This window comes from Stigmatopora nigra, chromosome 8 (genome assembly GCF_051989575.1).
Source record: "Stigmatopora nigra isolate UIUO_SnigA chromosome 8, RoL_Snig_1.1, whole genome shotgun sequence".
Lineage (NCBI taxonomy): Eukaryota > Metazoa > Chordata > Actinopteri > Syngnathiformes > Syngnathidae > Stigmatopora > Stigmatopora nigra.
In genome coordinates, this window is record NC_135515.1 from 639,360 (window position 1) to 662,886 (window position 23,527).

Sequence of the window (23,527 nt, forward strand, 5' to 3'; positions counted from 1 at the left end):
TGCACGGGATGCTAACAAGTTGGAGGGAAGAGCTTTGGCTTGGTTTGGTGGTGTTGGATTGTGTTGGAGGAGCGTTTTAGGGCCTCCTGAGGAAGGTCTGAACTTTGTGTTGCCATGGCAACACAACTGGATCAGCGCTGCTTTCATCTGCCTTCGCCTGCCTGGGCTTTTTTCCGTCTTTGCTTTCTTTCTTTTTGCTCCTCTCCTAATGTCTGTCTGTCTTTTTCCTCTGTTTATATATATCTATGCACATCTTTTTTAATGTTCCAATTGTGCTTTTCCTTTTTTTTCATTTGACATCATTTTCCTCAGGTTCTCCTCGGAAGATGTCATCTTTCCTTCTTGGTTTTCTTTTCATTTCTTATCTTCTCTTTTTTGGGGGGGCATTTCTACTTTTTCTATTCTTTCAGTGTACTCCAACTTTCCATTCCTGGCTTATCTTCCATATTTACTATCTATAGTATATATATATTTTTTGACTCTACCTTGTATTTTCTTTTTAAATTTTCCAGTCCTGTCACTCTCTATTTTTCATTCCCCCTAATCATTTATTGTTGTATTCCCTCCTGTTCATTTTTTGTTTTGTATTCATTTTCCTACTTTCCCTTTATATCTATATATTTTTTAGGCAGGGGGCGGAGTTTGTTTTTTAGTAATCCCATTGTCTTGCGCCCTTTTCACTTTCCTTGACTTTCCACAGTGGACTGCGCAAGGCTTTCCAATTCAATCTGTAAATTGTCCGACTGACGCAGCGCTTTTTTTTTTTCCTTTTCCCCGGAAGGTCGGAACAGGGAACACACACACAAACACACACACACACACACACACACACACACACACACACACCTCTGCACGATAGTGTTGTCTTCCTCCTTTTTTTTTTTTTAAACTCTTCAGAATGCGTTTAAAAGTGACAAACAGGAAGCAGGAAGTCAGATGAAGCGGTGCGGGCTACGTCGCAGAACGCGCCGTTCCGGACTGCCTTCCTTTCCTTTCCTTTCCTTCGTCTTCCTGCTGCATTCTAATCAGGCTCATTCTCCTCCTCCTCTTCTTTCCTCCCTGCCTCTCTCCATCCCATCCATCCATCCATCCATCCATCGCTCGGCAACCGCCGCCCGCCGCCGATCGATCGGGCAGGGCGGCGAAGCCAATCGCTTCGACCTCTTCCACTCCTACGCCTTCTATTTTTTTCCCGAAATACTGCATCAATGTAAAAAAAAAGAAAATGAAGGAGCCAAGAGGCGGCGACATTGCAGCTAAACGAGGCGGGCCATTGGCTGTTGAGCGTGCCCATGAATATGGATGAGAGGGGGTGATGAAAAAAGGCTGAGCCTAGCAAGGAAGACAACGACGCACCTCCCCCTCATGCCACCACCACAACACACACACAAACACACACACACACTCGACAGGGAAAATGGCTGTTAACGTTTGTACCCTAGCCATTTCATTTCACCTGAAGTTAGTTTTAAAATGTGTAACAATATGGATAATAAATAAATAGGCATCGTCAAATTACTGTTAGCATTGTTAGCTTAGCCGCTTCCATGTTGAATTGAATTGAATGCTTTTATTGTCCTTATACATGGACAAAAATGGGATTTTAATGGTAATTTCAAGCAGAAAAGGGTCATTAGGTGCGAGCCCCTCCAATAAATGGATCCCATTTTCAGTTTGCCAACATTCTTTGATAACGTAAACATTTTCAGACGTCGTAGGCCGCCTTCAACCGTCGACCAATCACAAACGGCGTCCCAAAAAAAAAATCCCCCGACGAGCCCTTGATGTTCTCCCAGTGTATTTTGGCCTATATTTCTTGGCATAGACAGCTGCTGGAGCCTCACTCTTGTTTGCCGTATGCGTCTACGAGCAACCCCCCCCCCCCAACAAAAGACCCCCATCACCAGGAGAGGGGGTGTTAGACAAAGCGCGTACCCCCATCACTCCCTTAAAGGAGATGAATATTTGAATCCCCCAGAGGTCCCCCACCCGCCCCCAAGGTCCCCTACATCACGTCCGTCCTTGTGACAAACAACGCCCGACCCCCCCACCCCCCACCATCACAATAGTCAAAAATCCTATGTAGAAACGAAACGGCTAGCATTAACGAGCTGGTAAAGCGTTCCGAGGGCCCGTCTGCCGGCGCACGTTTAATCCGCTTGTAATCCGAGAGGCGGGTGGACGGCGCAAGAATTTATCCCAAAATGATTCCCGCCGTTGGCGATTGATTGAAAGTAATGAGACCTCCCGCTTCAAGCGAGCCAAGCCGCTAGTTTACGTTGCTTTTAAAAATAGAAGCCCCGTTTTACAACGCTACTCCATTTGCTTTAGTCAAAGGTTGCCAGGTTAACCCCTTCAATAGAGTTCATCCGTAGTTAGGTTTCATTTTGGAGGGGCGTTTTTCCTCTGGCAACTATAGCGACCGTATTTTCCGGACTATAAATCGCACTTTTTTTGGCTGGGAGGAATACAATTTTTGTCTTTTTTAAAAATCTGTAAAATTATGAACAGATATTGTTTTTAGATTGTTTTGGACTATAGGTCGTACTTTTTTTGTAGTTTGGTTGGGACAAATACAATTGTCTTTTTTATCTGAAAAACTGTCCTTTAAAAAAATCCCTTCATTTGATTATAAAGTATATGTATATATACTTATTTCCATTTTCCAAAAGTCCTCGAGTGTTGTAAAGCGGAGTCCCTTTTCCTTTGCCCCGGGGACACTAGATCCCCAGGATTTAAGCCCTCAATCCCGCAGCATGTGGCGCCTATTCTGGGCCCGGCGGGTCGGTGCGGGCGGGCGGGCGAGCCTTAGCAACAGATTGCGCTATTTACTAGCCCCGCGATGGTCTATTATTTATGATGGCGCGCCCGCAAACACGTCCAGCAGCGCTTATGAAAGCTCCAAATAGCACATAGCACTGGGGACAGGGGGACGGACGGACGGACGCTTAAGTTGACCCGTGCTCGCCGTCATCGGGGAAATCCTAACCTTTGGAACAATGAACGTAGCCCCAAAATAATCGCACTCTAACTTTAAATATAGACGTTTTTTTAGCCCCCTTTTTCATCTGAATTCACATGCTACCTTATACAATTTCAATGTTGAAGTCATGCTCTTAAGGTAAACAAACCTATCCCCAAAAAATGGTCGTCATCCCTATTTAGCATTTCCTATTGTTAGCTAGCGCGCGCCGCTTATAATTAGCTATCCTCCATGTAGAGCGGGTCAGCGCCGAGGCTTTGTTCGTCGCGCAAGTGGGTCACCGCGGCCAGGAGACCGGGGACGAGTGCATGATGGGAAGTGCCGTGGGGAGAGTTGCACAAAAAAAAGAAAAAAAAAGCGCTTCTTACATCAGTGAGCCTCCATAACACGTAAGCTCAGCGTAGAGTTTAACGGGACCTTTTGCCGTCCTGGTCGATGAAAAGACCTTCGTCACGTGCCGCCGTACCATGACGACGTTTTTTTTTTCACCAAAGCTTTTGTTAGCGGAGGGTGGACGGACGGGAAGTGGCCACCTCTTGGCGCCGCTGGCCTTCCTCATGGGATGGTTGTGGGAAACACCTGTGGCCGATCGGCAGGCCACACTATTTTTAGAAGATGATACGGGACAATAAAAAGCCAACCGTTTGTGTATATATATGTGTGTGTACATACATACTCATACATACATAAGTACGTATGTATATATAGATATATGTGTATAAATATAAATGTAAAAAAAATGCAGGCGATTTGCTGGATGGAAGCCCGTTTGTTAACGCAAATAATGTCATATTAAAATGATGTAATTTTTTTTGGGATGGCATTCCCTTTGCCAGGAAGTTTGGTCCTGAATGAATAATCCTATTTTAATCTGCCTGCCCCCCTCCTCTCCCTCCTCTCCCTCCCTCCCTCCCCTGAGGTTACGTGGCCCGGATTATCAAACATGAGGACGACGGCACATGGACTCAAATCTGACGCCATACGCTCACTCGCTTAAAAAGCATCTCTATTATCATTATTATTATTAGTTTTGTTTTCTATTTAAAGGTTAGATGTTAAAATGACATCATAGCCGAGAGTGTTTTCCACTCGGAGCGTTGCTTTCACACTTTGTGTGGGAAAGAAAGTGTTACGTACTGCTATTTACGGATGGACAAACGGACGGCTGGCCTCATCAAAAAGTAAACAACAGTTCTTTGGTGTAAACAACAATTGAAACTAAATCAAGAAAGTACTTTACTTTACTAAAGATTGCCCTCCCAAAACACATTTTTTTCCCCCTCTTCACTCCATTTCATGTGACCCGGACCATTTTAGACATTAGACAATTATTAATTAAAAAAGGGGGAAATCATATCTATCATCTTCTTTTAAATTTGATCCTAAAACAGAAAGTCTTTTTTACCACGTTCAGTATTAAAGTGGAAAAGTGAAAAAAAAACGTTTTGACAGAAGGCCCTTGACGAGGACCAGATTCCGGGCCCGACGGCGAAATTAGATCAGGGCCGGCGCGCCACGTTCAAAGGCTTGACGGCAAAAGCGATGGCGGCAGGGAATCCTCACATTATGGAAATAATGAGGCGTGGCGGCTATCGCTCATCGTTTGTTTGTCGCTGGGCTCCCGATGGGAAATCCCATTCAATTTCTCTGCTAAGTCATTGAAGGCCACAAACAACTTTCTACCTTGAAAATTTGGAACTAATTTAAATCCAGAGACATTTTTTTTCCCAATTTATTTTCAGATTATCCCACTAATTTGCAGTCAATACTTTTTGATACTTGTACTTGTTTACCAGTGGTTTGTCAGTTAGATTAGGGTTAGCTTTACACTAAAAACAAGGGAATTGAACTCCATTTTAAGTCAATATGTTTTGGTGGCGTATCCACAAAGATGTCCAATTCATTTCAACTAGGAGGCAGTGATGTCAATCAAATAAATTCAATCAAAATAGACGGAATGTCAATGAAATTTAAAGAAAAAAAGGTTCTGGCATGAGGAAAAAAAAAGGTATCATGGGAACCCCAGTCTGTTTTTTTGTTTGTTTGTGTTTTAAGGGAAAGTTTGCCTCCTCCTCACTTCCTTTTTCCTGTTTTTTTTGTTCCCGGCACAGAGGAAGGAGAGTATTTCCTGAAGGTTTTGATCCCCAGCTACGCGGCCGGCTCCATCATCGGCAAGGGCGGACAGACCATAGTTCAGTTGCAGAAAGAGACCGGAGCCACCATCAAACTGTCCAAATCCAAAGACTTCTATCCCGGTAGGACACGTTTTTTTTCATGATCTGCGTTGATGCTTGCGGTTCAAATGCTGATGATGTCAATTATAGACAAAAAAATACATTTAGTACACAATGTTGTATTCCGAGTGGCTTGATAGGACGTCGTATTTCATCAAAATAGTGCCATGATTAGTTTCAGGATCGAAAATGGTCGAAAAATAGTTTTTTTCCATCATTGATGGTCATTTTCTCATATAGTAATCCCTCGATTATTGCCCTATTAAGAAAATAGGATAATAATCATTTTTTTTGACTTTGTATTCCGTATTTAGCATGAAGCTAGCAGGCATATGGTGTTTATTTTGGCCTATTTACGCAATGGGATCAATTATAACTTTTCTTTCCTATACACATTGGATTTATAGCTGGATTAAGGCTTGGATTTTTAGAGATTGATTAACAGATGCACCGTATTAAAATGGTTTGTTGTTTCCCATGTTTGATTTGTAGCTTTTTGCTGGGTTAGTGGAATTGGAATAGATTGGTGATTGACAGAGGTTGTTTTGTTGGAAATTCGATTTGTGGAACATTAGTAGATTTCTTTGGGATTAATGGTGGCATTGAAAATGGATATTAGTGTTTTGGCCGGATTAAGAAAGATTAAATCAATATGTACCTTTATAAAAAAAAAAATGTATATATTCTTGAAAAAAACGTACATCCTAACCCCTGCCTCGTGCTACATTTTGCTGCCCTGTTGTCACGGCAACGGGCCGTGTGTATCCGTCTCTGTTTGCTGGGCCAATCACAGCGGCGGAATGTGTGCCCATTTTTTTTTCTCCTTTCTTTTTTTTTTCCCCCGCTACCACACATTTCTATTTGTTTACCGTTCACACGGGTGGCCATTTTGTTTGTTTGATAGGCCGAACAAGGCGCCGCTGTGGTCGTCGCCGCCACCGCCATCGCCATGGCGGCGGCGTACACACAAATTGCGGCAGGTGGGCCTTTTGATTTGTCACCCAGGAAGAACCTTGTCTCATTTGCATACAGATGCCCCCTGAAGGGGACACACAGCTCCTTCAGTGGAGACCTGAGTAGGGGGACAAGCGTCTCTTTCTTTCTTTTCACTCGTCATCCGTCTTTCCACCGCGTGGGCTCGTTCGCCATGGACGGCGACGGACGTTAAGCGGCGAGCTGATGTTGCATTTGAGTCTTTTTACCGCAGTATTTTGTCCAGGGCGTCTCATTCCTGTCGTCCTCGCTCGCTCCGAGGAAGACATTAGTCACTTTCCTTCCTCAAGCCCCGCCCCCCTATCCCTTTGCTTCCCCCCCTAAATTGGATCGTACCAATTTTTTTTCTGTCTTTTGTGTGAGAAGAGACAGTGAGGCTGGAGCATAACCTTGGTTGTCAATGAAGAGATGTACATGTGCTGTTGCCATGGTAACAGTGGAACATTTGGTACACCTTCTATTGCTGCATTCTTGAATTCTTTTTTGTATCCCAGCGGCCCTTTCAGAGAAATTAAAGGATGATAAATAGAAAAAAAAGAGTTTTTTAATGCTAAATCGCGGGTGTCAAAGTTGTGGCCCGCGGGCCAAATTTGGCCCACCACGTCATTTTTTGTGGCCCGGGAAAGTCAATCATAAGTTTCTATTTTAGGATCCAATTTAAAATGATAGATCTAGAGGTATATTATATTTCTTGATTTTCATCCTTTTAAATCAATAATTGTCATTTTTAATCCATTTTTCTGTGTTTTTAGGTCAAAAATCATTTCGTAAAATATTGAAAAAAAGCTCGAATAAACATTGTTTTAGATCTAGAAAAAAACGGAATATTCAGGGATTTTAATCCAGTTCTTTTAGTGCATTTATTACAAAAAAAATCTAAATATTCTCTCTAAAATGGTCCGTCCCACATCAAAAAATGGAGTTGACGTTAATACGAGTCCCTTGCCTTAGACCCTTCAGACTTGTTTTCCCTTTCCGCTCCATCCCCCCATCCAGCGAAGCCCAAAAGTGCAGCACGGACACTGGGGACGTGTCGGCCAATTAGAAGTTGGCACAATGCGAGCACGCGGCGTGCCGCCATTCATCTTCACACACTGACACACACACACGGACACCGTCCGTGAGTGCAGAATGACAGCTTTATTACAGCGTGAGTTGACGCTTTTCCAAAAATAACCGCTTCGGCGTCTCAAAGGACAAAACCACGGCAAAGGAACCACGGGTCCCGTAACGAGGGGAAATTTCATTTCACCTCCCCATCGTTTGTCTTTCCAACTTTGCCGCGTCACGGCTTGGTTAGGAACGAAGCCGCGAGAAGGCCGGGGCCTCTCCGCATTAAATATTCATCCCTTACACCTGTTTTCTCATAATGACAATCGACCCGTCGGTTGGCTCGCCGCGTGGAGCTTACGCGTACGCTTGGAGAGGAAAAGTCACCGACTCCCTCTAAAAGCAGTAAATGAATTAATATCGACGAGCGCGCACAAAATGCCGCCCACGTACTTGATTTAAAAGGCTGACTTTGCGTCGTTACGTCACCCAAAACACTCTGATGATCATATGTCACTTTGGGAAAAATAGCTCTTCACTTAGTGGGCTACTTAATCAAGTTGTTTTTTGGTTCCATGATAAAGCGACACTGGTTTCTCAACTGCAATTTTTGATGTGGGCTGGACCATTTTGGCTATAATATTTAGATTTGTGTTGTTGTAATAAATGGATTAAAAAACTGGATTAAAAACCTTGAAAATTCAGTTTTTTATAGAGCTAAAACAATGTTTATTTTAGCTTTTTTTTAAATATATTTTTTAGATTTTACAAAAATAATTTGAACTAAAAACCCAGAAAAAAATGGATTAAAATTGTACAATTATAGATTTAAAAGGGGGAAAATCAGGAAATGTAATATGCATCTATATCTATCATTTGAATTTGATCTTATAACAGAAAGTCGGCCCTCACCATTGACTTTGTTGGGCCGCACAAAATATGATTATGATGCCCGATGTAGCTTTCATCCCCCGGTGTTAGCGGCAGGTTATCTATCGGCGCAGTCGCAGCACGCCACCATTTTAGAACGTTGCCTCTAATCCCACGCCATGATTGCAGCAGCACACGAGCACATCTGTCAAAGGCAAACACGGACGCACGCACGCACGCCGCCGTAAGCCTCTTATATGGCTTCTAAGCTGCCGTGATGCAAAAACATCACAGAGCAAAGCAAACATGGCCGCCGTTCGATGCACCCTGCGAGCCAGCGGTTATTTCCATTCACCTCCGTCATTTTCACGCCACGTGGCGTCCAGATGTCGGACGGGACAGGTGCACGGCGCCCCGCTCCCGGCCGGCGGGGCACCTCGGTCGTCGCCCCGCCGACGGGCGCGACTAATCGATCCGTGCACGGCATCTGCCTCCTCCTCCACGGGGTCGGGACCGCCGCCGCCTCTTTCTCTTCGTGTTGGTGGCGAGGGCGGAAGAGTGACGGATGGGCCTCGCTGCTCGTTATTATTGGCCTTTTAATGAGGAAGTGTTGAGGGTCCCAGAGAGGCCCGAGCGTAAATAGAACGGCGGGGCAGCCTGCCAATCGATCCTACTGCGTAAGTGCCTCTGCCTGTGCCTGCCCGTGTGTGTGTGTGGTGGGATAATGTATTGTTTGAATGAAATAGGATTGTCGTAAAACGTCAAAGATTTGCACGTCCTCCGACAGACACACCAAGCAAGCAAACAATAGAAAGGCTGATCCAAATAGTGTTGAAATGCTAGCGCCACGGCTTCACTACATAATGAAACATTCACACAGCTGCAAGTCGCTCAGAGGACAAAAATGTTGTCATACAGCACTGACACTTAGAAAAATGCTCTCACACACACTAAAACAAAACACAGTGGCTATGTTTTTTGACCTCTTTTAACAGTGGAAAACTGTCAGAGAAAATACGGATAAGCTAATGTAGTACATCAGTCAAAATGTCAAATTCTCCCATGAAAATATTGGAACTGGTCTACTACAGATCTACACATAGAATGCCAAACACATTTTCACTCATTAACGACACTTTAGTCCTGGAAATATTTTCTCCTGAACTTTAAAACAGGACAAAACCCCCAAAGACAAATGTGTGTCCCTCTCAACACGCATCACTTTAACGAACATGTTCACATACCAAAACGCACCACAGAAAATGCTCTTTCACTCTGAAGCCCTTCTAAAAACTACAATAACACCCAAAATCTTTAAACAGCTTTTTTTTCAACCACTCTGCACTCTGATTAGTTGTTTTTAGAGTGACAGAAAGCTTTTTTATGAAGACATCATGCCACTGTGAAATGGCGATAAAAAGGCGTCGTGTCTCTATAAATGCCGTAAAATAATTATGGCATCGTTTGATGTTTTTGATAGTTTAGTGCTTGGCTTATTGGTGAAAACACACACAGAACACACACACACACACACACACAGCTCGTCAAAATGTTGGCATGCGCACCACAGACATGAAAAAGTGTAGCACATGTTGCAAATAAAAGCCAAAATGTAAGTGTGCTCACACACACATACACACACACACACTTAAACACACACTTATTCACGCACACACACACACACGATGAAAGTGACATTATGATTCATGAGTGTGCGGTAAGAAAAGTCATGGGATGCTGCTATTAAAGACTTCCAGTTTGAGTAGAGCGCCCACCAAAAAGTACAAGGTGAAGAAAGCGCTTCTACGTCTTCTTGTATTGTCTTGTATCGTAAAGTCACTAGCCGTAAATCCAAGCCCAGGTGGGAATGATCATCTTTTAGTCGTCCAATCCTTGCAATAGTTGACATCATTTCAATTGCCATTTCCGTTTGACTACTTCATTGGTGGGCACATTTCCTGGAATTTACTATAAACCTAGTTGGGAGTCCTATTTTTCCTTTAAAATACTTCTAAGTAATCAAAAATGAAAATTAAAGTATGGTCATATCTGCAAAAGTATTTAAAAATGGAAAGAATTTGAAAAAAATTGGCCTTCTTTGTCTTTTTTAGTTTTATGGCTAGCCTGACATGGCTCAAGCTAACGCTAACTTTTGCTGATATTTTTGCTAACAGATTAGCCAAAAGAAGAATCGCTTTTTGGCAATCTTTGATCTAATCTTAACAGTCTTCTTTCCAGCCGGTCACCCTCTGATATACTCCAACTCTATCTATCCATATCAAGTAATCAAATACATATTTTTCTTCTTTTGTATTTGGCCTTAGCAGCAAGCCGAAGCACATTGTTGTCAACGGTGCAAACCCATAAAATGTTTGAAGCAAGGACAAGTTTTTCGTTTTTTTTTCCCCCTTCATTCCAGCTGTGCACGTGACGATGACGGCGAGTAGAAAGGCCCAGTGAAAGGAGGGTCGGCATATATACCAAAAAAAAAAGAGAAAGGCGAAAAGGAGAGGAAAGTTGAATGTGCAGAGGTTTTTCTCAGAGTTTCAATGACCACCAACTGCCAGGGACAATAGAGGGGGCGCGCCACCCCGTATGACAATGGCGCCTTTGACCCCGGTTATAAGGACGATGGGGGGGCTGGAGGGGGGCGGTGGTCCCCATCTGCCGTAGTGCAAAGGAGAAAGTGTCTTGCTAGAATAGGATGTAAAATAGTCCATTAAAACCCCCCTTTTTAGCTTGAAAAGATGATGTGCACCTTTTGAAAATGGACTCTCCACGGGTGGGTTTTATTTGGCAACAAGAAATTGGTGTACGCCTCGAAAAAAGCCAAGTTGTCAGGCCCTAAAAGGTACATGGCAGCCATTTTGGTCTATTTCTGCTAATGATTTGCAGATTAACTTGTAAAATTCAGCCCCTGAAGTAACTTTAGCATAGCCACTTGAAATTTGGTAGACTGAAAAAAAAAGTCTAAGGAAACTAGGCCTTAAAACACACGGGATGTCGGCCATTTTGGTTCAAAGAAGGAATTTACAGGCTAGCTCAATTCTAAAGCCACGTTCAATTTGGTGGACAGCAAAACTAGCTCTAAAGGGCACACAGAATCCATTTGGATTGGACAAAGTCATTTCCCAGGGTTCTTTGCAAACTAAATGATGATGATCCTCAAAGTGAAGCAATTTGATATCCAGCAGCAGCAATGTCAAATTTGGCAGACTTTATGAGCTAAGCATCCAAAAAGGTTTCAAGAAGCCAGGCTTGAAAAACACAGGTGTCTGACGTTCAGCAGCCGACCAGTCATTTCCAGGAAAAGTGTAGCTCCGCCCCCCCGGCCGACCCCGTGGAAAGTGTAGCCACGAGCCACGCGGAGTCCGTCCGCCGCCGCTTCTAAAGTGACAAGCGCCGTGGTGATGTCACCTCTGGTGGCGACGCTGCATTTTACGACTTGCTAAGCTATGTGAACGTCGCTAGCCGTTAGCGTCAAACGCACAGCGGCCAGCGAGCGAGTAGCGCTCGGCACGCGTGCCGACATTTGTTGCCCTGTTGCCACGGAGACGCCACGCCAGCCTTCTCTTGTCACTAACGTCCAAACCATTGAACTTTTAGAAATATCGTATTTGTAGGCAACATATCAGTATGTTTCTTGCTGTTGTTTTTGTGGCATTCTGGCTCATTTCCTGGTTATCTCCAGTCACTCCATGTTGCTTTTGAGGAAATTCTTCACCATTTTAGGCCTCTTTTTGTAGATATTGGGACATTTACGGGTTACAATTCCTGCAATTTTTTTTGTTTGGCATTTGCATTTGTCATATTGATTGTGCGGCATTTGTAGTTCACTTCCTATTTCATTTGAGGCCTTTCTGAGTCACTTAAGTTGATTTTTGTGGTATTTGCGGGTTCTTTTCTGCGGTTGATTTTGGCTGACTTTGTATTTTGTAGTACAATTCTATTGCTTATGCATTTGGGACATTGCCATCTCACTTCATAATGATTTTTGGTGTTTATTTGTCACTTACGGTTGATGTTGTGGCATTTATGGTGTGTTTTGGTCACTTCCTATTGCTTTTTAGGCCATTCTGGGTCATATCCCTGTCACTTTTGCTCTTTATTTTGACTCATTTCCCGTTCAGGAACAATTTTATTGTCTGTGTATCTTATTTAAAACAATGGCTGTGGCCCTTCCCATTTGAAACTGATTGGACATCTACAAATAGACGCCCCAATCCACTCTAACTCTCTCCAGTTTGCTGCTAATAACACACATACTTTGATTTGTTCTTGCGTTTCTGCGGCGACGCACGCACACACACACACACTCGTTCACCTCAATTGGACAAAGCAGAGGATTGTGGGACGGCCATCGCCGTGGTGATGGAAATTAAAGTGACAAGCACCGTGCCGCCATCCCCGCCCCCTCCCTCGCTCCCTCCCTCGCTCCCTCCCTCCGTGCACTCCACTTCACTCCTTCCTCCTCCTCAGAGAGTGTCCCCCTTCCCCCAATCGTCCCCCCCTAGCAGGTGTAAGAGCGACAGAGAGAAAGAGACGTCTTTCTTCACATCTTGAGCTGTGTCCAGCCAGATCCCCCCCCCCCCGCTAGAACCCCCTATAACCCCCCACGCATTGCTTGTATGTGTTCCCACTTTCAAAGATTCTTTCATTTGAATTCTTGAAATGGCACACTTTTTGAGCAGCACTTGAACGCAACACAAACCTATTTATTAGCACATTGACAGCAATAATCACTAAATGTCTTCCATTACAAGCCCTATAGCAGAATAATAACTCTAAGTTGCATTTTTTTTAAACAATAAGATTATACTTTATGTAACCAAAACGCCATCTCAGTTAGATGTCAGAGCGTATTCCCCCGACGTCCCGAGGACAATAATGACGGTCGTCGTGGCGACCTCCCCGCGGCTGCCGCAAAAGGGTCACGATTAAAATGTCCTAATGGGCCGCTAACGTCTCCCTTTGTGAATACGTATACTACTTTAACTCTGGCTGTCTGGCTGGACACAGATGTGTGCTCTTAAAGGGCCAGCGGCATCTCTAAAACGCGCTCCCGGCGACAAAGCCGCACATTGAGTGAGGGAGGCTTTTTTTCCCGTTCCCTGGTGAACGAAGGCAGCACACAAGCACACGACAATAGAGCTACTTCCACAGCTGCCCCTCCCTCCCTTCCCCCCCCCCCCCTTTCTCCCTTTCTCCTTCCCTTCTTTTATTAATTCTCCCCCAGTGAACGCCCCCAATGCCCTACTCCAGCACCCCACCCCCTTCCTTCCCTTCTTGATGATTAATCCCCCCCTCCGCCCCCCTCCTGAAATACCGCCCCCTAGCCTTTATGATTAAGCCCCCCCCCGGCCCACCTCCGCCCCCTTCTCGGTCTGGGACCCCACAAAGCCGTCAGCTGTCGTGACTGCTGGACTTTCCCTTTAATTGCCAGTGCGTCTGTCTGTGGTGTGTTTAAGGACAGTCGGGAATGCACGGACACGCCGCGCAAAGCCTCTTTTTTCCTCTTTTCTTTTCTTTTTCTTCTTCCCGTTCTCTCTCACTTCATTTCCCCTTTTCCCTTTTTCCATTTCCATATTTCCTTTTCCACCTTTTTAATTTTCTTTCCGTCAGGCCGGTCCTTATTTGATCCTTTGGACAACTGGACGGCTCACCTTTCCCCATCCTTCCTTTTTTCCTTTGGCCTTCTTACTTGACTCTTTTTTTTTTTTTTTTCGTTCTCCTTCCCACTTCCATCCTGTTCTCTTGTCCTCATTTTCTCATCCTACTTTCCTTTCCGTCTTGACTTGAGAGTGATTCAAGTTGTCTTTTTCCTTGGTCTTATCTCTTTTCCCACTCCACTGATGCCATTATTTCCATTGTTTCTTTCCCTCCTCCCGAGTTGCTTTTCTTCACTTTCACCTCTTCAAGTCTTTTTCGCTGACAACTAAAAGGGGGGTGGGGGGTAATGCCGTCTTTTTTTCCGTCTGTTTTTTTGCACGTGTTGTTGTTTGTCTTGACACAAATCAAACGTAATGACCTTGCTCGCTTGCATGTGCTTTTCATTGAGGCCGATGAGCTCAGCGCACAAACGGCGGCCGACTGAGCTCATGTAGCTGACTTGGCTCAAATTGATCAACAAAATGTCATTCTTCATTACTTGTGTTAAAAAAAACAACTTCCGCAAACATGTCATGATTAAAGTGTTGTAAATATGGCGAAACAAAGAGCTAAGATCATGGAAAATAAGCGCAGATTGGACATTTGTGTCAACACAAACTACCAACTGTTTTGGTGCATTTTTGGGTCAAGATCGACGTCGTTTTTTTCTCTATCACCCCAAAAGGTTTTTGTTAACCGCACGATCCCTCGTATCTTCACATTGTGAACCCGACTGCAGTTAGAAGTCCTTGTTTTTGATGAATATGAATGTATTGACTGCCATTGACGGCGATAGATGTCCAATCCCATTGGTTTGACCACTAATCCAAATGAATTGGCTGTCACTCCCTTTCAAATGGATTTTATGTCTAACAAAGGAAAGGCGTACGCCTGTTTCTTTAAGGCTTCTCTATTATTTACGATCTTTTTCATCACTTAATGACTTTTCAGATAACTTTCCAATTGTGTTGGGTCAGCACCCAAATGCAATTCCAAAGGAATTTGCTTTCAACTCGTTCCCCCCATCTTGATCTTTTGAACAAAAAAAAAAATCTTCGCTTTCATTCTTAAGGCAAGAAAAATCCAAAAGACCCCAAAACTCCACCGTCCGTCGAGTAGCGGCATCCGCGGCGTTTGGCCGCGTGGTCACCGCCGTTGATGACATCAGCCTTGAAAAAGTTGTTGGCGACGTGGAGGCCCGATGATTCACACAAAGTGAAACAAGATGGTTTCTTTCTCTCTCTCTCTCATAGATTGGCCCACACCAAAGCAAGCGCCGCCAAAGTTTTTGTTTTTCTTGGAGCGGCGTTTGAGAATGTCATGTCGGACTGTTTTCATTTTTTTTTTGTTGAAAGAAGGGGCAATGTTGCGACATTGTGCGTGGGTGTCCGTGTTATAATGACACGGAGACACACCGAGTGAAACAAATGCAGAGCAGATTGAGGCTGCAGATGATGTAAAGGAGCAAGCACGCCGACCGGCCGGCCTTCGCAGCCAACAAGCAAATGTCGCTGCTGTCAGGAGGTCAGCCAATCAGAACGCGCGCCAAAGACGCAACTCGTGCTCTTGGACTTGCGTGCCATTTTTTGGACATGTTGCGTTAAACAAACCTTTCTTATGCAACTGAAAGGTGACGTCTTTGTTGGAGGGTCTGTGGTTGTGTGTGTGTGTGTTGCATTGTCGTCATGGCAACACATTTTCTTCGTTAGATTCTTTTGAATTGATACCATGCACACCACTGTGTTTTTTATGGTGCCTAATATACAATTTGGATGTCTTGCATCGTCTAGGGTAGCCATTCTGTGATGTTCACTTATAGAAAAATGCCTTACTATACATGGTCATTTTTTATAGAAAAAAGCTTTACTATAGTACTTGCCTTCTTATCTGAAATAGGCCTGGTGACTCCACTGGTGGTGGCAATTTGTCTGCATTTCGAGTCGGACACGAGGTTCCGTGCGGCCCCGTTTGCTTACCGTGTTGACATGTTAGCATTCCAAAGGCGAACACACCGTTCGCCACGTCGTAAACAGCGCGCCAAGCCTCGTAAATCGGCTCGTCCCGGCGGTGGAGTTCTTGATGTCACGGTGCGTTCAGGGGATCCGGGCACCGTCGGAAAACCCGCTTCTCCATGACCATGGTGTTTTTCAAACCGTATTTGATCCTTGTTATATTTAGTTGAGGGTCATTAAGTCTTTCATTGAGTTCATTAGGCTGCCTTGTTTGTCACGTCTGTTTGTGTAAGTGTGTATTTCCAGACTCCAAATGTCAAACTTATAAGTCGCTTGCACATGAAAGCTTTTTTACAAGCGCACCAAAACCAACAATTGCATTTGCCAATTCCAAATGCACGATCACATGATGCCAAAAAACAAGCATTGAAATAAGAAGTACACGTTTAAAAATGGACTTTTCCTTTGTTTGGATTGAACTACTGCTCTTCCATGACAAGAAGTCCTGTGCTTTGCTTTGTGTCGCGTTGCCTGGTGGTGGTGGTGGTGGTGGTGGACAGTGTCAGCTGTTTTAAGCCCCCCTATCTGCTCCTTCCAGGCTGCAATCCCCCCCAAATCCATCCCCCATGTGACCACAACTGGCGCTGGTCTCTCTATCCTGTCAGCTGCGCGCACACAAAGCCAAAGATAGACGCAAATGCATTACGAGGCAGGTTAAAAGGAGAATGTTTAGATAACTTTCAGGCCTTGGGACCACCACCACCACCACCACAATAAGTGCCCACTGTGGAAAGACAGGTGGGCTCCATCCGTCTCAGTTAAGCTTGGCGGGGCCACATTCAAACCTCACGTGGGCCGGACACATTTATTTTTGGCCCTAAAAAGTCAACTTGGGCGTTCAATCCATGTTGAGTGGGAGGAGCTAATGAATGATAGCAAAATTCCAACCCAAGTTAGGAGAAATCCATAGCTTAGTGTCCCAGGTGTACCCCCAAAAGTTCCCTTTTTTGGATGACCTTTTTTTCCTAATTTGCGCCCATCCGTAGCCCCGCCCATGTTCGGAACTGGGGGCCCGCTTTCTTCTGCGAGAACACGTCCAATTTTCCTTCCCGGCGGCGGCGATGACATCATCGCACAATTGCGCGCGTGCTGATGACATCAGCGCCAGCTGCAAAAAAATGTTGCGCGGGTGTTTCTTTGGAGGAGGAGACTTTGTCGTCAAGGTAACGAGGAGAAGGTTAATCGCTTCCTTCCGTGGCGTGATGTCACCGCCGGTCGTTTCGGCCCAGAACCTTAAGTCAAAGTGGATTGGACGTCTATTGGCGTCAATGGCAAGGCACGTGTTCATCGTTAATAATTGATCTTTTTCACCCAAAGAAAGTGGATTTGCATTCCGGCACTTTAGGGAAGTAGGAGGCCGTTATTAACCGGCGGCTAATCCACGGGATGCGATCAAAGGTAGCCGACTAACGCCGGCTAATCCTTCACCTTGAGGAGATCGCTTTAATGAGCTTAAAGTCAGGAAATCCTTCCCTTTAGCGCCATCGCCTGTTCACCGACCGACTGGCCTGTTTCCCCGCCTGAGGAGATTGTCTCTATTCCTAACGAGCTAGCATAAGCATATTAGCGTTAGGCCAATCTGGAGTCAGCCGCGAGGCCCCGGCCAAGGAACAAGTGAGTCATAACGAGCGGGCGTTAAATAAAACGCAGCCATATGATGATGATGATGATGATGAGCATTCCGCATGCTCGCAGGAAGTCATGCCACCGATACGTACAGTAGTGTCTCTGTGCTAATGCTAACAGTGCCACATGTTTGCTGTTGTTGTTGCTGGAACAAAAAACATTGTTGAATTTCTGATAAAGCGTGGTTGTTTTTTGTGTACACAGGAACTACGGAGCGGGTGTGTCTTGTTCAAGGCACGGTGGAGGCGCTCAACGGCGTCCACGACTTTATCGCCGAGAAAGTACGAGAGATGCCGCAAAGCAGCCAGAAGTCCGAACCGGTCAGCATTTTACAGCCGCAGACCACCGTCAATCCTGACCGCATCAAACAGGTCGGTGCCACACTTCTTTTTTTTTTCTATAGCCTGAAAATGCTACCAAAACATTTGCCATGTGACGATATTAATACCCCAGTATAGTAAGGCTTTTTATCGCAAAAAAACGACATAGTATAGTAAGGCTTTTTACTTCAAAAAACGACATAGTATAGTAAGGCTTTTTTCTTCGAAAAAACGACATAGTATAGTAAGGCTTTTTAGTTCGAAAAAACGACATAGTATAGTAAGGCTTTTTTCTTCGAAAAAACGACATAGTATAGTAAGGCTTTTAATCGCAAAAAAACGACGTAGTATAGTAAGGCTTTTTATCGCAAAAAAAAGACATAATATAGTAAGGCTTTTTATCGCAAAAAAAAGACATAGTATAGTAAGGCTTTTTTTCTCAAAAAAACGACATAGTATAGTAAGGCTTTTTTCTTCGAAAAAACGACATAGTATAGTAAGGCTTTTTAGTTCGAAAAAACGACATAGTATAGTAAGGCTTTTTTCTTCGAAAAAACGACATAGTATAGTTAGGCTTTTTTCTTCAAAAAAACGACATAGTATAGTAAGGCTTTTTACTTCAAAAAACGACATAGTATAGTAAGGCTTTTTTCTTCGAAAAAACGACATAGTATAGTAAGGCTTTTTATTTCAAAAAACGACATAGTATAGTAAGGCTTTTTTTTCTTTAAAAACGACATAGTATAGTAAGGCTTTTTTCTTCGAAAAAACGACATAGTATAGTAAGGTTTTTTTCTTCAAAAAAACGACATAGTATAGTAAGGCTTTTTACTTCAAAAAACGACATAGTATAGTAAGGCTTTTTATTTCAAAAAACGACATAGTATAGTAAGGCTTTTTTTTCTTTAAAAACGACATAATATAGTAAGGCTTTTTTCTTCGAAAAAACGACATAGTATAGTAAGACTTTTTTCTTTGAAAAAACGACATAATATAGTTAGGCTTTTTTCTTCAAAAAAACGACATAGTATAGTAAGGCTTTTTAGTTCAAAAAACGACATAGTATAGTAAGGCTTTTTTCTTCGAAAAAACGACATAGTATAGTAAGGCTTTTTATTTCAAAAAACGACATAGTATAGTAAGGCTTTTTTTTCTTTAAAAACGACATAGTATAGTAAGGCTTTTTTCTTCGAAAAAACGACATAGTATAGTAAGGCTTTTTTCTTCAAAAAAACGACATAGTATAGTAAGGCTTTTTACTTCAAAAAACGACATAGTATAGTAAGGCTTTTTATTTCAAAAAACGACATAGTATAGTAAGGCTTTTTTTTCTTTAAAAACGACATAATATAGTAAGGCTTTTTTCTTCGAAAAAACGACATAGTATAGTGAGACTTTTTTCTTTGAAAAAACGACATAATATAGTTAGGCTTTTTTCTTCAAAAAAACGACATAGTATAGTAAGGCTTTTTACTTCAAAAAACGACATAGTATAGTAAGGCTTTTTTCTTCGAAAAAACGACATAGTATAGTAAGGCTTTTTATTTCAAAAAACGACATAGTATAGTAAGGCTTTTTTTTCTTTAAAAACGACATAGTATAGTAAGGCTTTTTTCTTCGAAAAAACGACATAGTATAGTAAGGCTTTTTACTTCAAAAAACGACATAGTATAGTAAGGCTTTTTATTTCAAAAAACGACATAGTATAGTAAGGCTTTTTTTTCTTTAAAAACGACATAGTATAGTAAGGCTTTTTTCTTCGAAAAAAACGACATAGTATAGTAAGACTTTTTTCTTCGAAAAAACGACATAATATAATTAGGCTTTTTTCTTCAAAAAAACGACATAGTATAGTAAGGCTTTTTACTTCAAAAAACGACATAGTATAGTAAGGCTTTTTTCTTCGAAAAAACGACATAGTATAGTAAGGCTTTTTATTTCAAAAAACGACATAGTATAGTAAGGCTTTTTTTTCTTCAAAAACGACATAGTATAGTAAGGCTTTTTTCTTCAAAAAAACGACATAGTATAGTAAGGCTTTTTACTTCAAAAAACGACATAGTATAGTAAGGCTTTTTATTTCAAAAAACGACATAGTATAGTAAGGCTTTTTTTTCTTTGAAAACGACATGGTATAGTAAGGCTTTTTTCTTCATAAAAACGACATAGTATAGTAAGGCTTTTTACTTCAAAAAACGACATAGTATAGTAAGGCTTTTTATTTCAAAAAACGACATAGTATAGTAAGGCTTTTTTTTCTTTAAAAACGACATAGTATAGTAAGGCTTTTTTCTTCGAAAAAACGAACGACATAGTATAGTAAGGCTTTTTATTTCAAAAAACGACATAGTATAGTAAGGCTTTTTTTTCTTTAAAAACGACATAGTATAGTAAGGCTTTTTTTTTCTTTAAAAACGACATAGTATAGTAAGGCTTTTTTCTTCAAAAAAACGACATAGTATAGTAAGGCTTTTTACTTCAAAAAACGACATAGTATAGTAAGGCTTTTTATTTCAAAAAACGACATAGTATAGTAAGGCTTTTTTTTCTTTAAAAACGACATAGTATAGTAAGGCTTTTTTCTTCAAAAAAACGACATAGTATAGTAAGGCTTTTTACTTCAAAAAACGACATAGTATAGTAAGGCTTTTTATTTCAAAAAACGACATAGTATAGTAAGGCTTTTTTTTCTTTAAAAACGACATAGTATAATAAGGCTTTTTATCGCAAAAAAACGACATAGTATAGTAAGGCTTTTTTATCGCAAAAAAACGACATAGTATAGTAAGGCTTTTTATCGCAAAAAAACGACATAGTATAGTAAGGCTTTTTTATCGCAAAAAAACAACATAGTATAGTAAGGCTTTTTATCGCAAAAAAACGACATAGTATAGTAAGGCTTTTTATCGCAAAAAACGACATAGTATAGTAAGGCTTTTTTTTCTTTAAAAACGACATAGTATAGTAAGGCTTTTTTCTTCAAAAAAACGACATAGTATAGTAAGGCTTTTTACTTCAAAAAACGACATAGTATAGTAAGGCTTTTTATTTCAAAAAACGACATAGTATAGTAAGGCTTTTTTTTCTTTAAAAACGACATAGTATAGTAAGGCTTTTTTATCGCAAAAAAACGACATAGTATAGTAAGGCTTTTTATCGCAAAAAAACGACATAGTATAGTAAGGCTTTTTTTATCGCAAAAAAACAACAGTATAGTAAGGCTTTTTATCGCAAAAAAACGACATAGTATAGTAAGGCTTTTTATCGCAAAAAACGACATAGTATAGTAAGGCTTTTTTTTCTTTAAAAACGACATAGTATAGTAAGGCTTTTTTATCGCAAGAAAACGACATAGTATAGTAAGGCTTTTTATCGCAAAAAAACGACATAGTATAGTAAGGCTTTTTATCGCAAAAAAACGACATAGTATAGTAAGGCTTTTTTATCGCAAAAAAACGACATAGTATAGTAAGGCTTTTTATCGCAAAAAAACGACATAGTATAGTAAGGCTTTTTATCGCAAAAAACGATATAGTATAGTAAGGCTTTTTATCGCAAAAAAACGACATAGTATAGTAAGGCTTTTTTCTTCGAAAAAACGACATAGTATAGTAAGGCTTTTTTCTTCAAAAAAACGACATAGTATAGTAAGGCTTTTTTCTTCGAAAAAACGACATAGTATAGTAAGGCTTTTTTATTCAGACAAAACGACATAGTATAGTAAGGCTTTTTTATTCAGACAAAACGACATAGTATAGTAAGGCTTTTTTTATTCAGACAAAACGACATAGTATAGTAAGGCTTTTTTATTCAGACAAAACGACATAGTATAGTAAGGCTTTTTTATTCAGACAAAACGACATAGTATAGTAAGGCTTTTTTCTTCAAAAAAACGACATAGTATAGTAAGGCTTTTTCTTCAAAAAAACGACATAGTATAGTAAGGCTTTTTTCTTCAAAAAAACGACATAGTATAGTAAGGCTTTTTTCTTCAAAAAAAACGACATAGTATAGTAAGGCTTTTTTCTTCAAAAAAAACGACATAGTATAGTAAGGCTTTTTTCTTCAAAAAAACGACATAGTATAGTAAGGCTTTTTTCTTCAAAAAAACGACATAGTATAGTAAGACTTTTTTCTTCAAAAAAACGACATAGTATAGTAAGGCTTTTTTATTCAGACAAAACGACATAGTATAGTAAGGCTTTTTTATTCAGACAAAACGACATAGTATAGTAAGGCTTTTTTTATTCAGACAAAACGACATAGTATAGTAAGGCTTTTTTATTCAGACAAAACGACATAGTATAGTAAGGCTTTTTTCTTCAAAAAAACGACATAGTATAGTAAGGCTTTTTATTCAGACAAATCGACATAGTATAGTAAGGCTTTTTTCTTCAAAAAAACGACATAGTATAGTAAGGCTTTTTTCTTCAAAAAAAACGACATAGTATAGTAAGGCTTTTTTCTTCAAAAAAAACGACATAGTATAGTAAGGCTTTTTTCTTCAAAAAAACGACATAGTATAGTAAGGCTTTTTTCTTCAAAAAAACGACATAGTATAGTAAGACTTTTTTCTTCAAAAAAACGACATAGTATAGTAAGGCTTTTTTATTCAGACAAAACGACATAGTATAGTAAGGCTTTTTTATTCAGACAAAACGACATAGTATAGTAAGGCTTTTTTTATTCAGACAAAACGACATAGTATAGTAAGGCTTTTTTATTCAGACAAAACGACATAGTATAGTAAGGCTTTTTTCTTCAAAAAAACGACATAGTATAGTAAGGCTTTTTATTCAGACAAATCGACATAGTATAGTAAGGCTTTTTTCTTCAAAAAAACGACATAGTATAGTAAGGCTTTTTTCTTCAAAAAAAAACGACATAGTATAGTAAGGCTTTTTTCTTCAAAAAAACGACATAGTATAGTAAGGCTTTTTTCTTCAAAAAAACGACATAGTATAGTAAGGCTTTTTTCTTCAAAAAAACGACATAGTATAGTAAGACTTTTTTCTTCAAAAAAACGACATAGTATAGTAAGGCTTTTTTATTCAGACAAAACGACATAGTATAGTAAGGCTTTTTTATTCAGACAAAACGACATAGTATAGTAAGGCTTTTTTTATTCAGACAAAACGACATAGTATAGTAAGGCTTTTTTATTCAGACAAAACGACATAGTATAGTAAGGCTTTTTTCTTCAAAAAAACGACATAGTATAGTAAGGCTTTTTATTCAGACAAATCGACATAGTATAGTAAGGCTTTTTTCTTCAAAAAAACGACATAGTATAGTAAGGCTTTTTTCTTCAAAAAAAACGACATAGTATAGTAAGGCTTTTTTCTTCAAAAAAACGACATAGTATAGTAAGGCTTTTTACTTCAAAAAACGACATAGTATAGTAAGGCTTCTTATCGCAAAAAAACGACAGTATAGAATGGGTTAATTTTTTAAAAAGTATCAAACGGTGTTAAATCCGGCGTGAAAAAAATGCACGCACGCAGATAATGGCGCTCAAGTTAACAACAATTAGCGACATTGATTGCTAAGCTGGCCATTATTACCGCCTCCCTTCATGAAGGACGCTTATCGACCGCTTGGGTTTGGCAGCGTTTGCACGTATTGACGGATCCCGTCCGCCAAAACACACCCGCGTATAATTAAAAAAAGGGGACAAAAAAACAAGCGTCAATTCAAAAAAACAAACGTAACAATTGGAAATGGAGACGCAAGTGAGCGATAATTTGCCACCTCGTCGTGGAGGTTAAGTCGTCCATTTTGCACGCCTCG

At 41.0% G+C, this 23,527-nt stretch overlaps 1 protein-coding gene across 3 annotated transcripts in view; it reads left to right on the forward strand.

Moving 5' to 3' along the window:
* Positions 1–23,527, forward strand: part of nova2 (NOVA alternative splicing regulator 2) — a 34,231-nt gene that overhangs the window by 6,348 nt on the left and 4,356 nt on the right. For all 3 annotated transcript variants that reach the window (XM_077722719.1, XM_077722720.1, XM_077722722.1), the window contains 2 exons: positions 5,095–5,238; positions 17,622–17,788. In XM_077722719.1, coding sequence (XP_077578845.1) covers positions 5,095–5,238; positions 17,622–17,788 — 311 coding nt within the window. The remainder of the gene's footprint in view (positions 1–5,094; positions 5,239–17,621; positions 17,789–23,527) is intronic.